At 43.5% G+C, this 18132-nt stretch overlaps 1 protein-coding gene across 5 annotated transcripts in view; it reads left to right on the forward strand.

Annotated features, from left to right (window-relative positions):
* Positions 1-18132, forward strand: part of znf536 (zinc finger protein 536) — a 255016-nt gene that overhangs the window by 163205 nt on the left and 73679 nt on the right. For all 5 annotated transcript variants that reach the window (XM_072671541.1, XM_072671544.1, XM_072671543.1 and 2 more), the window contains 2 exons: positions 2807-2965; positions 11464-13170. In XM_072671541.1, coding sequence (XP_072527642.1) covers positions 2807-2965; positions 11464-13170 — 1866 coding nt within the window. The remainder of the gene's footprint in view (positions 1-2806; positions 2966-11463; positions 13171-18132) is intronic.

Raw genomic sequence — 18132 nt, forward strand, 5'->3', positions numbered from 1 at the left:
GGCAAAGCGGGGCAAGCAAATCGCAGCCACGTGATTCCAGTCACAAGAACGGAAGAGAATGCTGACTTCACCCTTTCTCTTTTAACTTTTTAAATCTCATTCGATTCTTAAAAAGAGGGAGGGTGGAAAAATATAAAAAAGAGGAAAGATTACTGGAAGAAAAGCTTTTGATTGAGTGGAATGGTTGCTTTAGTGGGTTGCTCCATTCAGATTCTTGCTCGCTCACTCGCCCCACACACATACCATATCATGTGGCGAAGCAGGGGGAAAAAAAATGCCCTTTTAAACTTTGCTTGAGCCGCAGCAGGTCATGCGCCTACTGACTTGCAACACAACAGTCGGGCGCCGGGCCAAGCACTGTTACATTACTCGTTCTGTGGTTAAAGTTGGAGTGTGTGTGTGTTTGAGTGTGTGCCTGGGTGGGTTGGTAGCAAAAGAACAAAAAAATAAAAAAATCTGTGCAGCAGCAGCAAGTGGTACATTTGAACATTTTGACCCCACAGATGGTCAACTAATGTCTTATTCGCGCTGAACTGGTGGGCTACTTTAAGTAATTACAGTGATGATTTTAATCCAGTATGAATCTGTAATCATGGCCATTGCACAACAATACACTACACTACATGTCCAAATGTTTGTGGACACCCCTTCTAATGAATGCATTCAGCTACTTTAAGTTGCACCCATTACTGACACTGATGTGCAAATGCTCTCACACACACTCACACACATGCAGCTTGTCTAATCCCTGTAGAGAAGTAACAGTCCCTGTAGAGCAGATAAACATGAACCTATTGATGACCCTATGATGGCAATGGAGCTGTGGAGCAGTGGAACTGTGTTCTCTGGAATGGTGGTTGGTGCTCCATTCAGTACTTTTGGGATGAGCTGGAGAGTTGAGGATGAGGTGGGGTGGTGATCACCCAACATCCTGACCTTACTAATGCTTTTTGTGGCTGATTGCAATCAGATCCTTACAGCACTGCTCCAAATTCTAGTAGAAAACCATCTCTGGACATTAGAGACAGTTACTACAACAAATGCTAGATAGACGCTTTTTTAATACCCTTGATTTGGGAAGAAATAACGATTGAGCAGGTGTCACAATATTTCTGTTGCCTAATTTTCAGTGGAAGTCAATCCTAAATGTTTGAGGCAATGAAATCACATTCACATTTTAATCCATGTCCAGAAAACCCCTCTTATTTATACAACAAGTAAAAACTTATGAGAGCCATGGCTCTTCTGTTAACCAGAGTCTCACAGTAATGTAATAAAAACATGGCAAAAGACCATGTATTTGAGACCAGAAGACATCTACAGTTGAGTGCATGCGAGCACATCACCTGGTCAAATATTATGTTTTCTAAAAAAAAAAAAAAAACTTAAATATGAATTATATTAGCATAAACATTTATTTTTTATGATAATTTGCTAATTGTATCATAGTAAATGTGTTCTTTGTACATGTGCATATTTTGTTTGTCCAATTTATGTCAAATTAAAGCAAATAAAGTCATTTTGCCTTTAAAAAATCTCAAAAAGTGTGTTCACTTTTGCAACGCAACTGAACAGCTTAAATAGGGCACTACTCAATACTCTTCCTTTGTCCTCAATTCAGGCCTACTGCGAGCTCTCTACAGGTTACCAGTAGCAACTGATATTACCGTCCCATTCAGCCTAACAGGAAACTGTAGCACATTTTGTTTAGAGTCGTTACATAACGTTGAATTTCCAGTTTAAAGTGCTGTACTGCCGAGCCAGAGCCATGTTGGTGGAGCTGATAATGCGGAATTATCCACCAAACGAACACCAGCACAATTAGCTTCAACATCTTTACTAGAAAGAAATGGTATCATTAAGGATCTTCACGCCTGAGCTGCTGCATTTTAATCCAGGTTATACTGTATATGGTAATTTGGGCAAATACACTCGCACAGTTCTTTATTTCTTACATGAACGAGTCAAATCCAACGTATTACCTCAACACATCCTCCTTTCATCGAAACGAAGCTGACTCCAATAGCGCTCAGGAAGTCTGACCCGAAAGCCTGGCGTTCTGTAACACAGCGAGCTCTTGATCTAACACCCCAAAGTAGCTCGACCATATGAGAGGGTTCCTCATACCTCGCTCAACCTAACACTGCCGACGTCTCCTGTAATAACGTAATTCGCTGTGGTTAATTATCTCGGAATGGGGGCTTGTTGGTCTTGACACATTTAGAGTATTGGTATGACAGCAGCTCAATCAGCGCGAGGCCTTCGTTATCACCCTCCACTATCAGCCACGCCGCCGACGTCACCTGTCAAAACCAGGGCGCCACATGGCGGCACAGACCCACTGCTGACATAGCTGTTTCCTTTCCTGTATTGTTCGTTTTGACACAATCCGCCATATGCTACCCAGTAAAGATGATGATAGGAGGGATAAAGCGGGGGGAATGGAAGTGTAGTGGAGGAGCCGGGGCGACATCTCTAAAGCAACCTGAAAAGCTTCTGAACTGTCAGCGTTCTGTCAGACCGCGGAGAGAGAGAGAGAGGGAGAGAGGGAGAGAGAGGAGGGGGAAGAGTGGCGCGCGTGAACCCATTGATGTGTTTGACTTTGTGTGGTGTTAGCAGATTTGGGTGGCAAAAGGCTGAAAGGAGAAAGAAAAAGACGGGGAAAAAAAGGAACAAGTGGAAGAAAAGCTGGCTGGCATGTGGCTGGTTTGAAGTGAAACTGAATACTCACAGTTACATCTCTCTCTCTCTCTCTCTCTCTCTCTTTCTCTTTTCTTCTCTCTCTCTCTCTCGCTCTTTCTGTCAGACGTTGGGGATGAGATGGCGAAGGCTCCAGGGGCCGCCCAGCCGCCCTCCACCCAGCACAGAGAGAGAAGTGTGGGCACAGCCATGAAGGACTGTCCCTATTGCGGCAAGTCCTTCCGCACCTCGCACCACCTGAAGGTCCATCTGAGAATACACACAGGTAAGCTGAGTCAGCATTTCCTTGTATAAGATGGTGTGAATGTGTACGGTAAGAGCGTGGAGGGCCTTCCAGTTTTACACAGTCTTTTAAGAGGCCGCCAAATCCAAATTCTGACTTTCCTAGCATTTACCTGGCCAACAACTTACAGCTGAATACCTTCAATGTTCTTTTGTTATGGCATGCTCTTCAGGTCAGGCCCTGCACAAATGCACCTACAAGCCAGTAAACCAATGAGTTAACCGCCCCAACTTCATAGGTCTTACAATAGAACCCAGTGGGACTCCACAAAATACACTATATGGACAAAAGTATTGGGACACACTTCTTTATTTTCAGGTGTTTCATTCAGGCCTATTGCCACAGGTGTATAAAAACAAGCACCTAGCCATGCAGTCTGCCTTTACCCACATTAGAGAGAGAATGGATGGTTCTGAAGGGCTCATTGAATTCCACTGTGTTTCTGTAATAGGAGCCACTGCTACAATAAGACGTCATTTGGTGAAATGTCTCCCTCCTAGATTTCTTCACCATCAGCTGTGAGTGGTATTACTGAAAAGTGGAAGCGTTTAGGAACCACAGCAACTCAGCCACGAAGTGGCAGAACATGTGAGGTTACAGAGCGGTGCCAGGGCCGAGTGCTGAGCTCAGAGCATAGTGCAGAAAAGTCTCCAACGCTCTGCTGACTCAATAACTGCAGAGCTCCAGACCTGCTGTTAGAGAAGCAAAGGGTGGCCTCAGTCCATATTAATGCCTATGGGTTTAGAATTGGATGTCATAAAAGCTCCCGTAGGAAAAAAATTGTAGACTGTGAAGCTAAATGTTCCAAATTATGCGTAAAGTATCAGCAAATTTCAGATTTATGTCAGTTAAACAATTACAAGTTTATTTTCATACTTTATTTAGTAAAATAAAAAAACACATTTTGGGACAATTTTAAAAGAAAGCAGCGTGTCTGGAAACTTTTGATGGGAAGACTTAAAGCTGGCTATTCCCATTTTCCAAAAACCCTGCAGCCATGTGCATTATACAGAGTCCGGCCGTGCACGACCTTTCTGCTTTCGTCCTAACCCTGCATGCTTTATTGTTCTGCTTGGCGAGATGACTCCTGTAGGTAACGGTGAGTTAGCCCAGGTCCAGAGTAATGATGTGGACAGTGCTGGTCGAGTGGCTGCAGTCTACCCCTGCTGTTGTACCCCACAGCAAGGCTGAGTCTCACTGGCAGGCACAGCTGGCCTAGTTAACACACAGGATAACCAGGATAAGCACTGCGGGGTCACCTTACTGACTGCCATTGGCTATGTACTGTATATGTGTTTGTGTGTGTGTGAAAGAGAGAGAGAGAGAGAGAGAGAGAGAGAGAGAGAGAATGTAAGTGAAAACTGTATGAAACTATGTGTACCATAAATGCCTGCAGGATTTTTTTTTCTCTTAGAGAAGGATCATCACACATCTGTAGCCTCTTAGCTAACATTACAGCTTCAGTCATTTCATGCTTTCGCTCTTTAAATACCTTTCCAGCGATCTCATCCCTTTGGCTCCTATAGCTACCTTTAAAACATCATCTGGAGTGGGACAGATGAAAAAAAAAAAAAGGAGCAAGCTATTCAACAAGTGCTCCGAGGGCAGCCCGTGCTCTCGCTCTAACTTAAAATGGAAATCACTCTCAGCTCAGGAAATTGATGGTTGTTATTTTTTTGGTATGCGCTTACAAGGAAGAACGGAGACCACCCAAATAGTATTCGTCCCGCTTAATAAGAAGCACATAGCTGTGCTGTTCTGGGGAATTAAGGCCTGATTGTATGGCACGCCTAGCAGCAAAGCCGATGATTGGGGCTTCCAGCTTAAACACACACAAATGCCAAGACCAGTCAACCTGGTACAGTTTCTCCTAAACATCTTTTAAACCCATCACAAAGCATTCAGTGCTGACCATCATAAGTCATGAGCACATTTGTATAGCATGTACAAGTCATAGCCATTGGTGGCAATGATACAATATATTAAAAATATAAAATATATGTATAATAAAATATATATCTTATGTTCTTTACTTCTCACCAGTAACTCATTGAAATGAGTGAAGACATTCTATCTAAGTCTATTGAAACGAGTGGAAACTATGTTCAAGTACAAATTCCAAACTTTTAATCTATTAAAACTCATTGAAACAAGTGGAAATTCTGTTCAAATTCAATTACAATCAACTTTTTTGCACTTTGACATCATTTTGGCAGCATTTAAATAGTCTGAAAGTTTAGAATTTGTACAAAGTGCTGATTCTAAACTTGAGATCTATTCAAACTTATTAAAACAAGTGGGAATGATGTTAAAGTGCAAATTCTGAATGTTCAGTCTATTAAAACTGTGGCAAAATGATGTAAGTGCATATTCCGAACTTTTAATCTACTGAAACTCATAAATATAGAAGATTATCAAAGTCCAGTGTATTGAACGTCATTGAAAAAATGATGATTCTGTCCAGATTCTAAAATGTAAGTCTATTGAAACAATTGTAAATTATGTTAAAAAAAACTAATTCTGAACTTTCAGTCTGTTGAACCTCGTTGAAATAATGAAAAACTAATCTGTAAAAGTGCAGATTCTGAACTTTCAGTCTATTAAAACTGTGACAAAATAATGTCAGTGTGTGTTCTTATTTTACTGAAACATTTAAACAAGTTAAAAAAAAATATTTTAAACTTCCAGTGTATTGAAAGAAAACAGTTCAAATTGTAAATTATGTTAAAATACAAATTCTGATTTTCAGTCTATTGAACTTCATTAGAACGAGTGAACAGATTCTGTAAAAGTGCAGATTCTAAACATTTAGTGTTTTGTAGTCTCATTAAAACCAGTGGTAATTATTTTAAAGCACAAATTCAGAACTCGATTGAAAACTCATTAAAAACAACTAAAACATTCTGTTGAGGTAAAGATTCTGAACTTTCTGTCTATTAAAACTCAGTAAAGTACTTGTAAGTAAAAGAGATGCTGTATTATGATACATCTGATACATTATTTTAACAGTCCTGTTTCACAGAGAAAGTCCTAATTTAAAAGTAAATGCAAATGTAACTAATATGGGTGCAGTATGGCAGTTTTCCTCATGTACAAACTGTTCCTGTCAATGTTAATACTGATGCCAGTAAATAAACATTCATTGAATGTGGAAAACTGGCATAGGAAGCATCTGGATTGAGGTGTGAGTGATCAAACTGAAGTATTTTAAATGTGCCCTGTGTGCATTTACACCTGCATTTTTAATGTGGATAAGCCCAATTCAATTAGGATTCTCAAGATGCCTGAAACGACCAGGTGTAAACAATTATTTGTTGAAGTTAGAAATTCAGTATTTTAGTATTTTAGTGCAGCATCATTTAAACATTCTGTTCTGCTGGAGAACAATGAACATATAATTAAATATCATTATATTTGATTCTTATCCTGTTAAATGTGCTTTTTTTATTCACTGCTTTTGAACATATAGCTAAACAAAAATAAAGGCTGGGTCTTTACAGCTGTTTTTAGGGTGGAAGTTTCAAACTGTTTGGGCCACCCTGAAATCCTAAACCCGTCCATCTACTGTAGCAGAAGAGAAGGCGCCACTGGCGAAGTGGAAAAGTGAATATACAGGAAGGCTAGCACGAGGCAGGTCTGTCGACAGGCAGGTCCGAGCAAAGTGTTTGAGTCAGCTGCTGTTGGGCTTCTGCAGACAGATTGCTTTAAGCTGGGGGGCAGCCTGGTTATGTCCCCATAGCAGGGGAGCAGGGGACGAAGCGGGGGGAAATATGTTTCTAGCCGAGGGAGGTTGAGTTATGCCTGCTTTGAGAAGAGGGTAAGGGTCCCCAGAAGGGCCATATTTCTCCAGAGAGGAAGCAGAGGCCTTCGTCCCGAGCTGCCGCTAACTCACTCACTCACTCACTCAACTCACCAGGGCGGCCTGAGTGTGTATGTGTGTGTGTGGGTGTGCGAGTGTGCGTGTCAGTATTTACAGGCTGAAATCCTCACAGTCTGTCGATGCAGCAATTTACACAAGCCCTGATGTGTTTGCAAGATGTGTAAGCCACGTTGATCAGTTATAAGATTGCCCTGAAGGCAGCACCCTTATGGTACGTTGTTTAGAGACTTTCACATCCAGCGCAGATCCCAGATCAGTTCACTCAGTTCACTAGAACAGCTAAATGAATGTACATGTTAATTACCGCTCCACTGAATGTGTATGTCTCAGAAATAATGACCTGAATAATGACCTGAACTCCTGGATAAAAAAACAAATAGGCCACCACTTTCAGCATCGGCCTGCTATAAGAAGCACAGGCAACAAAGCCTAGGGCAACTTAAACAGGCCATGATGAGAACTGATTCCCGAAGCATTCCGACAAAGGCTCTGAATGGCTTTCATCAGCCTTGCCGGTGACGATTCCGAAATCATCAACGAATAGGCACCTTCCATCGCCACCCCCCCACCCCCCTTTAATGCCCTTCCTCTCCTCCCTCCTTATCATGCCTGAAATAACGTTCCCGACATTTAACAAACATCCCTCCCTGATTTAAAACAGTTAGACATGTAGATGACACAACGCGACCCTCAATCGGTGCGGTGTGCGCCAGTCACAATGGCGTTTGCTTACCGAGAGGACCAGGGCTTTGTGCAACACAATGTTAGATTAATGACTCTCTAACGCTGGCTTGAAAGGAATGAAGTGAATTTAAATTTCTCCAAAAGTTAAAGAGCTAATGTTACAGTATTAATTTCCTCTCCAACAGTGAGTGGGAAAATATCCATTAGTGAAATTAAGCGCAGTTTTCTAGGTAGCTAACATTGTGCGGCATACAGTGTGGGGCCACAGCTAATGAACACTGCAGTGGGTGATATTTCATTATACAAATTAATGCTCACATTTTAATGGGAAAGTCACATAATGAATCTAGGCTTCAGTGACAGCAATTAGAGACACAGATTGTCCCCTTCTGGACAAGGCAGTATTTAGCAGTAAGCAGCTGTGGGTAAAAAATAAAAAGGTCCTTGCTCCTGACAACGGCTACGCATAACTTGAGGGGCGAGCGCGCGGCTGACGCCGTGACCGAATCACCTTTATTTAAAGAGGAGCTGGGGAAAGATGGCCATCGCCTGCGTGGAGTCACTTTGGTGATAGAGGGCCATTACACGTCCTCCGAGAGAGTCAACAAGAGCCAAAAGAGGCTTGGCTCACACCGGTGGATGTGAGTTTTATGGTCGTATCAAGCGGCATTTCCAAGGTTCGAGTGATTAAGCGCTGGTCTGTGGTCAGTTGCTACCGTTCCAAACCATAAGCACTGTAAATTACAAAGGTCACCCGGCAGACTCCAGTTCAGAGACCCAGAGCCGTGTCATAGGAAGTTGAACAATGTTGCCCCGTCCGACGCATTGTTCGACTGTTAGGATTGTGTTATCATTGTTGTTTTATTTTTGTAGGCAGCAATGGAAGTACTCCTTCTCCCGGGCCTTGTTTGGCCTCTCTGTGGTGAACGACCCCTCTCTCTCTCTCTCTCTCCGAGTCTTTAAACCGAACGCATGAACTGGAGTAATGGTCCTTACAGTGAAGGACAATTTAGAAAGCTAAACATCAGTTACAACAGTTACAAGAGTTAAAGAGAGCGGGTCCTGAGAACCGGGGTACCTTGATGTACTTGCTTCCACATTATTTTATATATTTTTTGACTTCTGCTTCTTCTTCTGCTTCTTTTTTAAATAGATAAACCGCACTGTAGCTTAAAGAGGCAAAGAAAATAAAAGACACAGCTCTTTTTCCAGGCCAGTCAATCTCTCTCTCCCTGCGGTACACGGCCTGCCGTTCCACCATTATGTAAAGCCATATGGAAATTCATCTTAAAGTATGTCATATCTATTAACTATTTTAATTGCCCTTCTGTAGAGGCTCTGGGTGTTTATTCGGAATGGTTACTATGGAGTCGTGACAAATCGCACAAATCCAGACGCAGTCACTTTCAGCCGGACTCCTTTGCGAGAGGAGAGACCTGCAGAAAGGCGCTTGCGTGAAAAAAGCAGAAGAGTGAAGCGAACTTAGGAGCCGATAATAGATATGTACCACTCTCAGCGAGAGGCTTCTGTAATTTATATCGAGTCTGTCATACAGTACCAGATGGCAATTTGATGTGTATTTTCCCCTATTTTTATTAAGACAGTCCATCAACAGGGAGACAAAGCGACAAAGCTTTGCAAGAGAAACTTTCTCTTTTTTTTTTTTTTTTTTTTTTGCTCTTTTTTTCCAGCTCTTTCTCATATTAAACGATGAAAAATAATAATTCCACTACCTCTGTGCCTCGGCGATCCATTATGTTTCTCAGAGGTTGTGCTGTTTGTGCGGATATCAATTAAAAGTGGATTAACGGGTACATAATGACCTTTAGCAGTAAATTGTGTGTAATGTTGCAAGGCAGGATACAGTATATTCCCCAGATGTCACACATGCCCCTGACGTATGATGGAGCAGATGTCTTACTGAGTCCAAATGGTGCACAAAGAACACGCCATGCGCGTGCACATGCACCCACAAACACACACACACACACACACACACACACACACACACACACACACACAGATACACAACACAATCACAGAGAAACGTACTTGCTTATTTTGCCTGCATAGCGATTGGTTATGTATAGGGAACCTATATTGTTTATATGGTTGCTTATGTCGGAAATTAGGTGACAACCCCGTCACGTGTTATTTATTTGTCCTTTATTTATTCACCGCTGCCCTGAATAAAATAAAATAACAACAACAAAAAAAAAGGCACAAGCTCAGGGTGGATGGAATAAAAGGGAGAAAAGCAGATCACTCTAATTTGGCTCTAATTTTGGGCACAGAATATCATTTTGTCCAGTTAAAGGAATTGAAAATGATCATTTGCATCAGGGACGTTTCCTTATTGAATCAGGCCAACCCCCTGTTATCCTGCTCAGAGGATAAGCACTTATTGGGTTAAAAGCTCATCTCGTATGGTTTATTTTGAATATAAGCCTCAAACGCACTCTAGTGTAAAAGAATAAATGGGACTCTCTCTCTCTCGGTCTCTCTCTCTCTTTCTCTTTTACTCTCTCTCTCCCTCTCTCTTTTTTTCTCTCTCTTATATCAATGTAGTATTGAGTTGGTATTTGTGGCCCTTTATTTGGGAAGCTGTGTGCAGTGGGTCTGCGGATCTTTGAGTCTTTTTCTGGAATGGTGCCCTCCAAATAATGATAAATTACTTGAGCAGTATGCCATTTGCTAATTATATCCATGATTTACTACAGAGCCAGACTTAAATCATTCAGTTCAGTCTTGCGTAACAATGCAACATTTTTTTTTCTTGGTTAAAAATGGTTTCCATGTGTATAATCTAAACATTTTATAGCCATGTATACACACACACTTAGACAGTCACACACACGCCCACACACACACACACACAGAAAATACTTGACAAACATCCCTTTATTTTTTTGCCATTTTTTCCATCCGTCTCTTTCTCAGCTGCACAGCTACAGCCATTCATTCCAGCAACATTACAGGGTCTCAAAAAATCAAGCCCAGCATTTTGTTTATTGCTTATTGATTGCGGATCTGTCTTTCATTTCGAGACTATTATAATTGCTGGCAGGATGCGTTTTATATCAAGATATTGAACTGATCATGCAAATGCAGTCGAAACCATTTTTTTCCCGTGTGCTAGGGCATGCGCATGCTTCCTTTTACGGCGCATTCCTTTCCGCTCAGCTTTCCTTAATCCTCATTCTAAAGCTGCCTTTTAAGAGGAATGCTCATATGCTGCACATATGCATGCTGGTTGTCATTTGACGTGTGTTCAGCTTCGAATGGGTGCAGTTAATTAGAAGTACATTAAACTTCAGGGATGAAGGGTCAGAGTTGCACTCTGGGAGGACGAGGAGCAAGAGCTTCTGCAGGGTTTGATTTATCTGCTCTGTGATAAACTCCAAATAGAGAACGTCCAAGGAATCACTACCTCACCACCAAGGCAGAGGGCTGACAGCGAACAAGGCCGAGACACAGAGAGAGAGAGAGAAAGAGAGCAGCTACCAGCAGCCCCTGCTTGCCTCCAGTCCCCCATACGAACAGAGATAACATCCAGACAGTTGTGTTGTCAGTTGAAAATATGATCTCTGTAGTGGACTGAAGGCACCATATGGTGAAATGTTTTTTTTTTATGGCGCTGACGTGAGTGATGGCTCACTTGGTGGAGCTGGATCGAGCTGGATCGACCCGTATTGAAATCCCCCTCCTCCCCTTCCTCCCTCTCTCCCAAAGAGCATGATGGGCTGTTTTCCGAATGATGGATACTGTTGAGTTGTGGGCGGGATGTGGGACACTAGAGTGATTGGACAATGTCCTTGTCTTTCTTGCTGGCATTTGGTGGCCAGTCTTCGTCTCAGTCTTTCTGATACGTTTGGCGCGCTCTCATGACTCTCTGTCTTTGTCTCTGACTCTCTAGGTGAGAAGCCCTACAGGTGCCCTCATTGTGACTATGCCGGTACTCAGTCTGCTTCCCTGAAGTACCACCTTGAACGCCACCATCGTGAGCGCCAAAATGGAAATGCCTCCTCTGCCAACCACCCTCCATCCTCCGATCACAAGGACGACCACAGCAAGACCAGCAGTGGCAGTGGGGTCTTTGCACGGCCTGATGTCCTGCGTGGGGTTTTCAAAGGCATGATGCCCTCCAGCCTTGATTTCCGAGGAGGTCAGATGCTTCCACACCAGTGGGCCCCCTCTGGCATGCGCTCACCCAGAGATAGAGATCGCGATAGGGAGCGAGACCGCCACGGACCAGGTGTAGAGCCCAACTCTGAGAACATGAAGAGCCCAGAAGGACCGACCACTGGAGGGGACAGCCCAGCCAGCTTCTCAGACCTGGGCAGGGCCTACCAGAGCATGGTGGGAAATGGAGTCAACTTCCAGGGCTCTCTGCAGGCCTTCATGGACAGCTTTGTGCTGAACTCTATGAAGAAGGAGAAGGAGATGCGGGAGAGTCAGCTGCATGGCCAACACTTCAGCCTGGAGAATGCTGAGCACAAGATCAAGAGAGCCAGTGATGGAAATCAGGAAGAGAAAACAGGTGATGCCAAACCAGCCGAAGGTGGCCGATCCCAGTATGAGCCACTGGACCTCTCCGTCAGGCCTGATGCAGGAACCCTTCCGGGAGCATCTGTCACCATACAGGACAACGTGGCTTGGCATGGCTGCTTGTTCTGCTCCTTCACCACTGCCTCTGTTGAGCTGATGGCCCTTCACCTGCAAGCCAACCACTTGGGCAAAGCCAAGCAGGGCCAGGGCAAAGAAGCTAAAGAACATCTACTGGGTGAATCTTCTCATTCAGGCAAAGTCTCTGGCCTGGTTCCTCATCATCCAGGCCTTCTTCATTTACATGAAGGCCCTCCTTCCAGAGAGCGTGAGGCTGAGTCTGGAGAGCTGAAAAACCAAGCTGGTTGGTCCAATCACCTGGAACAGAACCCGCATGGAGCCTCCATGGGCACATTCTCCAGTGACTTCTACAAGCCCTTTGGCCCCATATACGATGGCTCCTCCAGGGGGTCTGCTGGGTTCTTGGAACAGCAGACTAATCAGGCTAGTGATATGGGTGGTCAAGACGAGCTCTCTGACAAAGCTTCCTGTGGTGAGATGGAAGCGTCTGAGGAACGAGGAGGTCAGTCCGAGGATGACGAAGCAGGCCGTGAAGAGCCATTGTCCAACCCCACCACCACGGAGCGACAGACGCGCTCTGATGATGAAGAGCCAGAGGCAGAGGAGGAAGAAGAGATGGAGGTTGGAGACATGGAAGACGATGACTGTGGGGCCCTTCGGATGCATCCTGAATCTCCGTTGTCTGGGAAGGATGCTCAGAGAGCAAAGATGTCCATGGGAGCCCAGGGTCCTGGTCCATCTCCAACTCAACCACCTTCCCTAGAAAAGCAGTGGCAGCAACAGCAGCAACCTGGCTTGGGTCTTCTCTCCTCAACCAGTGGTCCCCCTGGCCTGCTGAAGCCTGAGCAGGCCCACCTAGAGCACCAGATGAACATGCTGTCTGTCCTGCGGGCCTACAGCTCCGAGAACCTCACAGCCTTCAATGGAGGCCTGACCAGCAACTCCAACGCAGGAAGCGGTGGAAGCAGCTCCGGCATGAAGAGACCCGACCCCTCCGGTGAGTGAACCGGCACCTTCTTTGCCGCCTCAGAACATTTATAAGTACAAAACTACTGAACACGGCAGGTACATTATTCTTTGCGTCCTCTGAGCTTTCGTAATCCGATGGAGCCCGAAAGCCACGCTGCAGCATTACACTCTTTCACCGTAAGGTTGCACGCTGCAACCTTCATGCACAATATCACTTCTCAAGCCACCAACAAACCAATAAGACCCTCTCAGTAGAAAAGCATGATTTGCTTTTGAGTGATTTCAACCTTATTTCAAGCAAGTTTAGAGACCATTGGACCGACGAGCAGCAACAGATTAATCTTTATTACTATTTTATATTACCCAAGCTCCAGTCCTTCTCCTCCCCTCCCTCCCTTCCTCCCCTGACTGGGATTAAGGGTGTCTGCTTTAGAGCAGAGCAGGACCTCCGCTCCCCGTGTCATCCCTGGCACACAGCACTTAACTATCTTAGCTTTCATAAGACCTCTCCCTAAAGCCCATTACTTTATAAGAACCAAAGATCTATGGCCCTGTGAAAAATGAACTGTCAGCTTTCATGACTCTGCGAACGTTACTAGCGCTCCCTGAGCCTACCGTGTTTCACTGTGCCCTTTTAGAGGTTTCGGCGATAGAAAACTGCAAATGAAAAAATACTGGGCGAATTGAACTTAGCGCAGGTCGGTCTGAAGTAGTTTAAGGTAAGTGAGTACTACAGCCGGCGGGTATTTTGCTTCTGGGTATTTCTTCTCCCTCTCAAATATCAGGCAGGTATTTCCAGCCGTTAACGTTATTCATTTTGCCGAAATAAAACTGTCTGCCAATATAATGTATGTATATTCCATTTTGCTCTCCGTCTTAATATATTATTCATTAAGAGCAGAGTCTAATTTTCAGGCCGCGTATTGAGACACATGCTCTTAGTTTAGAAGCTTTACATTAGTGTTATTGCTTCTAGTCTGCAAACACAGAGAAGCAAGGCAGACATTTTATTTTTTGCTCCAAGGAGACTTACTGCAAACAGATGTAAGATTAAGGAGAGGAAGCGAAAAAGACGAACATGCTTCTAACCGACGAAATGTGTTTTATTAAGCAGCTTCATTTGCACAAATGTTCATTAATATCGGAACAGTTGGTTGGTTTGTTTAAGATAGTGTACTTTGTACTTTCTGCATTGTGCTTGATTAGTAAACAGGAATTAATCAACACTGACTGCGTTATAAGGCGGAAACGCAGAGATTATGCCGGTATTGTTGCACACCCCTTCATTGTTCTTCATTAGAGGTGTTTTGATATAGGAAGTGTATGTAAGTGAAGATTACATGTATGGTTTGGGTATTTGGTATTTGGGTCAGCGTTTGACATTCTTATCGAGCTGACGTCAGTGGCGGAGGCTGGGATTCTGAGTCAGTAATCTAAAGTAACTCACATGACTACTGCTGTCCTTCCTTTTCCGAGTCGTTTTCCGTTTTTTCAACCTGTGGACAGGATGAAGCGAGTAAGACTGGAACCTAATTTTTTCCCTGAATCCTGTGAAAATTGTGGACTGCAAAGTGAATTTAGGGTGTGTGGAGAGTAATGAGAGTGTGGATAGGTCAGTGTTGTCTCTCATGTCGAACGAGGAGGTCTTGTACAGTAGACAGAGCGTTGGAATGAAAGCGGTGTGCGTTTCATTTTCTTCCGTCAAAACAGTTTACATTAACAATTAATGCTGCTTTTGACCTTTCAATTATGGAAAATATGTCTGTCATGGAGGAACCTGTTGCATTTTTAATATTCAGGAGAGGTCATTCACTGGGCTGAAAATGAATGCCAGTTTTTTTGTCCGCGTGGTTGAATGTCTCGTGTTGTAATATCCTCCTTTAATCAAAAGACATTTGAAAAGTGCCCTTGTGACGTACTCCCCTCCTGCCGCAACGGCGAGAGACTGACCTTTAGAGATAAGGCTTTGTCTCTGGAACAAAAGTTTTTTTGTCGAGCGTTTTTAAAAGCTCGACTCTGCCCGTTCGGTGCCGGTGGTTAGAGGCACTGGTGGCGGTGGTGGTGACGTGCGCTGGGACACAGTGTAGGCACGTCTGAGGAATATATACAGTAAAGGCATTGAGCGCAGGGAGGCACAAACAAAGCACAGAAACACACAGTTTATTCATTGCTGGGAAGTGTGGAATAGTGTTAGCAATAGGCTTGGCACTTCAGCTTGGGTGTGAGTATTTGTGTGTGTGTATGTGTGTGTGTGTGTGTTTGAATGAGTGTGAATGAAAGAGGAGTGCATCTCATACACCTACTGAAGTTCTCTCATGCACTTAGCAAGGTTCCTCATTACCTCATGGTGCTGGGGAAAGGCTGGACGAAGGCACCCCAGTCAGAACTCCATGACGTAGCTCACACAAATGTCTGGTCCCAGACCACAGTAGCACAAGAGCAAGCGAATACAACAGTCAATAGACATTTAATACTGACCAACAAGTATTCCACTTACACAGTCCACAAGCATTAGGGGTAGATCAATATGAACCGTAACTAAATATACATTGAAGTATATAAGGATGCTACAGTATAAATAAGAATGTTTTACTTTATGCTGTGTCTGAAAATACCGGGTGTCCTTCATGACCAATGTTAATTAAAAACAGTGAATTCAATTAATTGTTTTGGCATTTGCTATGACAATGACAATGACTGTACATGTATATATATATATATATATATATATATATATATTGGGAATATTGGGAATAACCACCCTTGGTCTATCCCTGGGATGACACTAGCTTGCACAGTATTCCTTATAAAGATTAACTGGTCCACGGTGACGCGTCAGTTGTTCGGTAACACTCGCCGGCATTCCTCTCTGGCATCAGTGGCCAGTGGGACACCACTGTTATGCTATTGGGAGGCACCCAATGTGCGCAAAGTCCATTCTAAGTACACCTTTACTAGGGTGGCTCTTAACCATACCACAAAGTAAGCGGTTCCACTACCTGCCTACCCCTGTCCACCTTCCTGAACCTAATACAGTCCATGCCATGACGTCTCACATAGTGGGAGGATAGTCACTCCCACTATGTAGTTGGTCATAATACTCTGATATATGATCTGATATATATGAATCTGCTGACCCTGTACTCCTCCAAGACTATTTAAAAACACATCAGAATGTGATTAGCTTTTGTGCATATCATAGGATTCATAGTTGGAATTCATTGAATTTAGTCTACCTAGGTGTCCGTTTCTAAACTGGGCAGGACATAGGTCTCTAAGGTCATAGCATGTAAGGGTGATGTAGATACATTTAAAGCTCTGCTTGTAATACAGGGATTCTCTCTCTCTCTCTCTCTCTCTCTCTCTCTCTCTCTCTCTCTCTCTCTCTCTCTCTCTCTCTCTCTCTCTCTCTCTCTCTCTTTTTCTCTTGCTCTCTTTCTCTCGCTCTCTCTCAAACACACCCACACACCAAAGTTCACTTATTTGCATCCATCGCATGTATTGTGTGTGAGTAGGCATTTAGATGATTGTAATTGTTAACACCACCTCATATATAGCATGAAGCATATTAATCAAAAGGATCTACACAGCTTTGCGCTCAGTTCCCTCTGATGCCTTGGCCTATTTGTAGTCCAGTCGATTAGACATGTATTGTTCAGATCTCTTAATGGCCACGTTCTATTGTGCTAGGGAGCCTTTGTGTAAGGATATCATATAATCAATATCCAATTGTGTCAGTGGTATATCTTCATGTATACATTCTACAGCCGCACTGTAAACTGTTCTTTTTTTAGGCTCTAAAATAAAACTCTGTACATGACAGCCTCCACAGATACAGTTATTTCCCCCCCAGTGCCAGTGTTTATACTATAAGGATATAATGGGATCTCATTTATCAAATAAGACTAGAAGTAAGCAAGAAAAGCCTGCCAAAACCATAGAACCACTGATTGGAGCGAGAACGGTTCCAGCTGTGAAAATGAATAAATTTTTACCTGAGGTTGAAGATATAAGAGGTCACTAACAATGATGAATCACTGTATTTACTGTATGTATATATATATCAGCCATAATATTAGCACCACTGATAGGTTAAGTGAAAACTACAGGCATCTGGCATCTGTCAAGGGGTGGATATATTAGGCAGCAAGTGATCGGTCAGAAGGTGATGTGTTAAAAGAAGCAGGATAAATAGACAAGAACCGTAAGAGCCACTAGGGTCAAATTATGATGGCTAGACGATTCCACGTCTTCAGAGGCCTTATGGAGTCCGTGCTTTGAATGGTCAGGTCAAGGGGGACCTACTCAGTATTACGCAGGGAGTGCTAATGTTGTGGTTGATTGCGGTATATATATATATATATATATATATATATATATATATATATATATATATATATACCCTGCTTCTTCTTCTAACTACAAAGTGGACTCAGATGAGGCCTAGCCATTCGCTAAAATAGATTCCCAGTGAGCACGGAGTAGTTTAGTCCAGGGCTAGGCTTAATTCATCACAATAAAAACATTCCACACTGGAAAAAAAACAATCTCTTATAGTTATAGTGAAGTGCCACTCAGGGCGAGATAGAGAAAGTGAGAGAGAGGTAGAGATGAGATCATTGGTGTTCTCTCGTGTCAGTGTTTACTCGTTCTCGCTCTATCTCTCTCTCTCTCTCTCTCAGCTCTCCAGGCCACCCTGCCCTCGCCCCGCTGCTGCTGTTGTTGTTGTCGTTGTCGTTGCTGCTGTTGTTGTTGATTGCTAGGTAAACCGTTATCTCGATTCGCCCTCTCCGGCTCCATTAGGCGCAGTGAAAAATGCCCCTGCTTTTGTCTCTCCCTCTCTTTCTCACGCTTACACTTGACTCTGCATGTGGGTATGTGTGGGTGTATGTGCCTATGTGTGTATGTGTGTGTGTGTGTACAGTGAATACTGGCACAAATGAATGAATGGACCACACAACAGAGATTATAGCCCAGCATTTTTTCTGTC

This window comes from Salminus brasiliensis, chromosome 25 (genome assembly GCF_030463535.1).
Source record: "Salminus brasiliensis chromosome 25, fSalBra1.hap2, whole genome shotgun sequence".
NCBI lineage: Eukaryota > Metazoa > Chordata > Actinopteri > Characiformes > Bryconidae > Salminus > Salminus brasiliensis.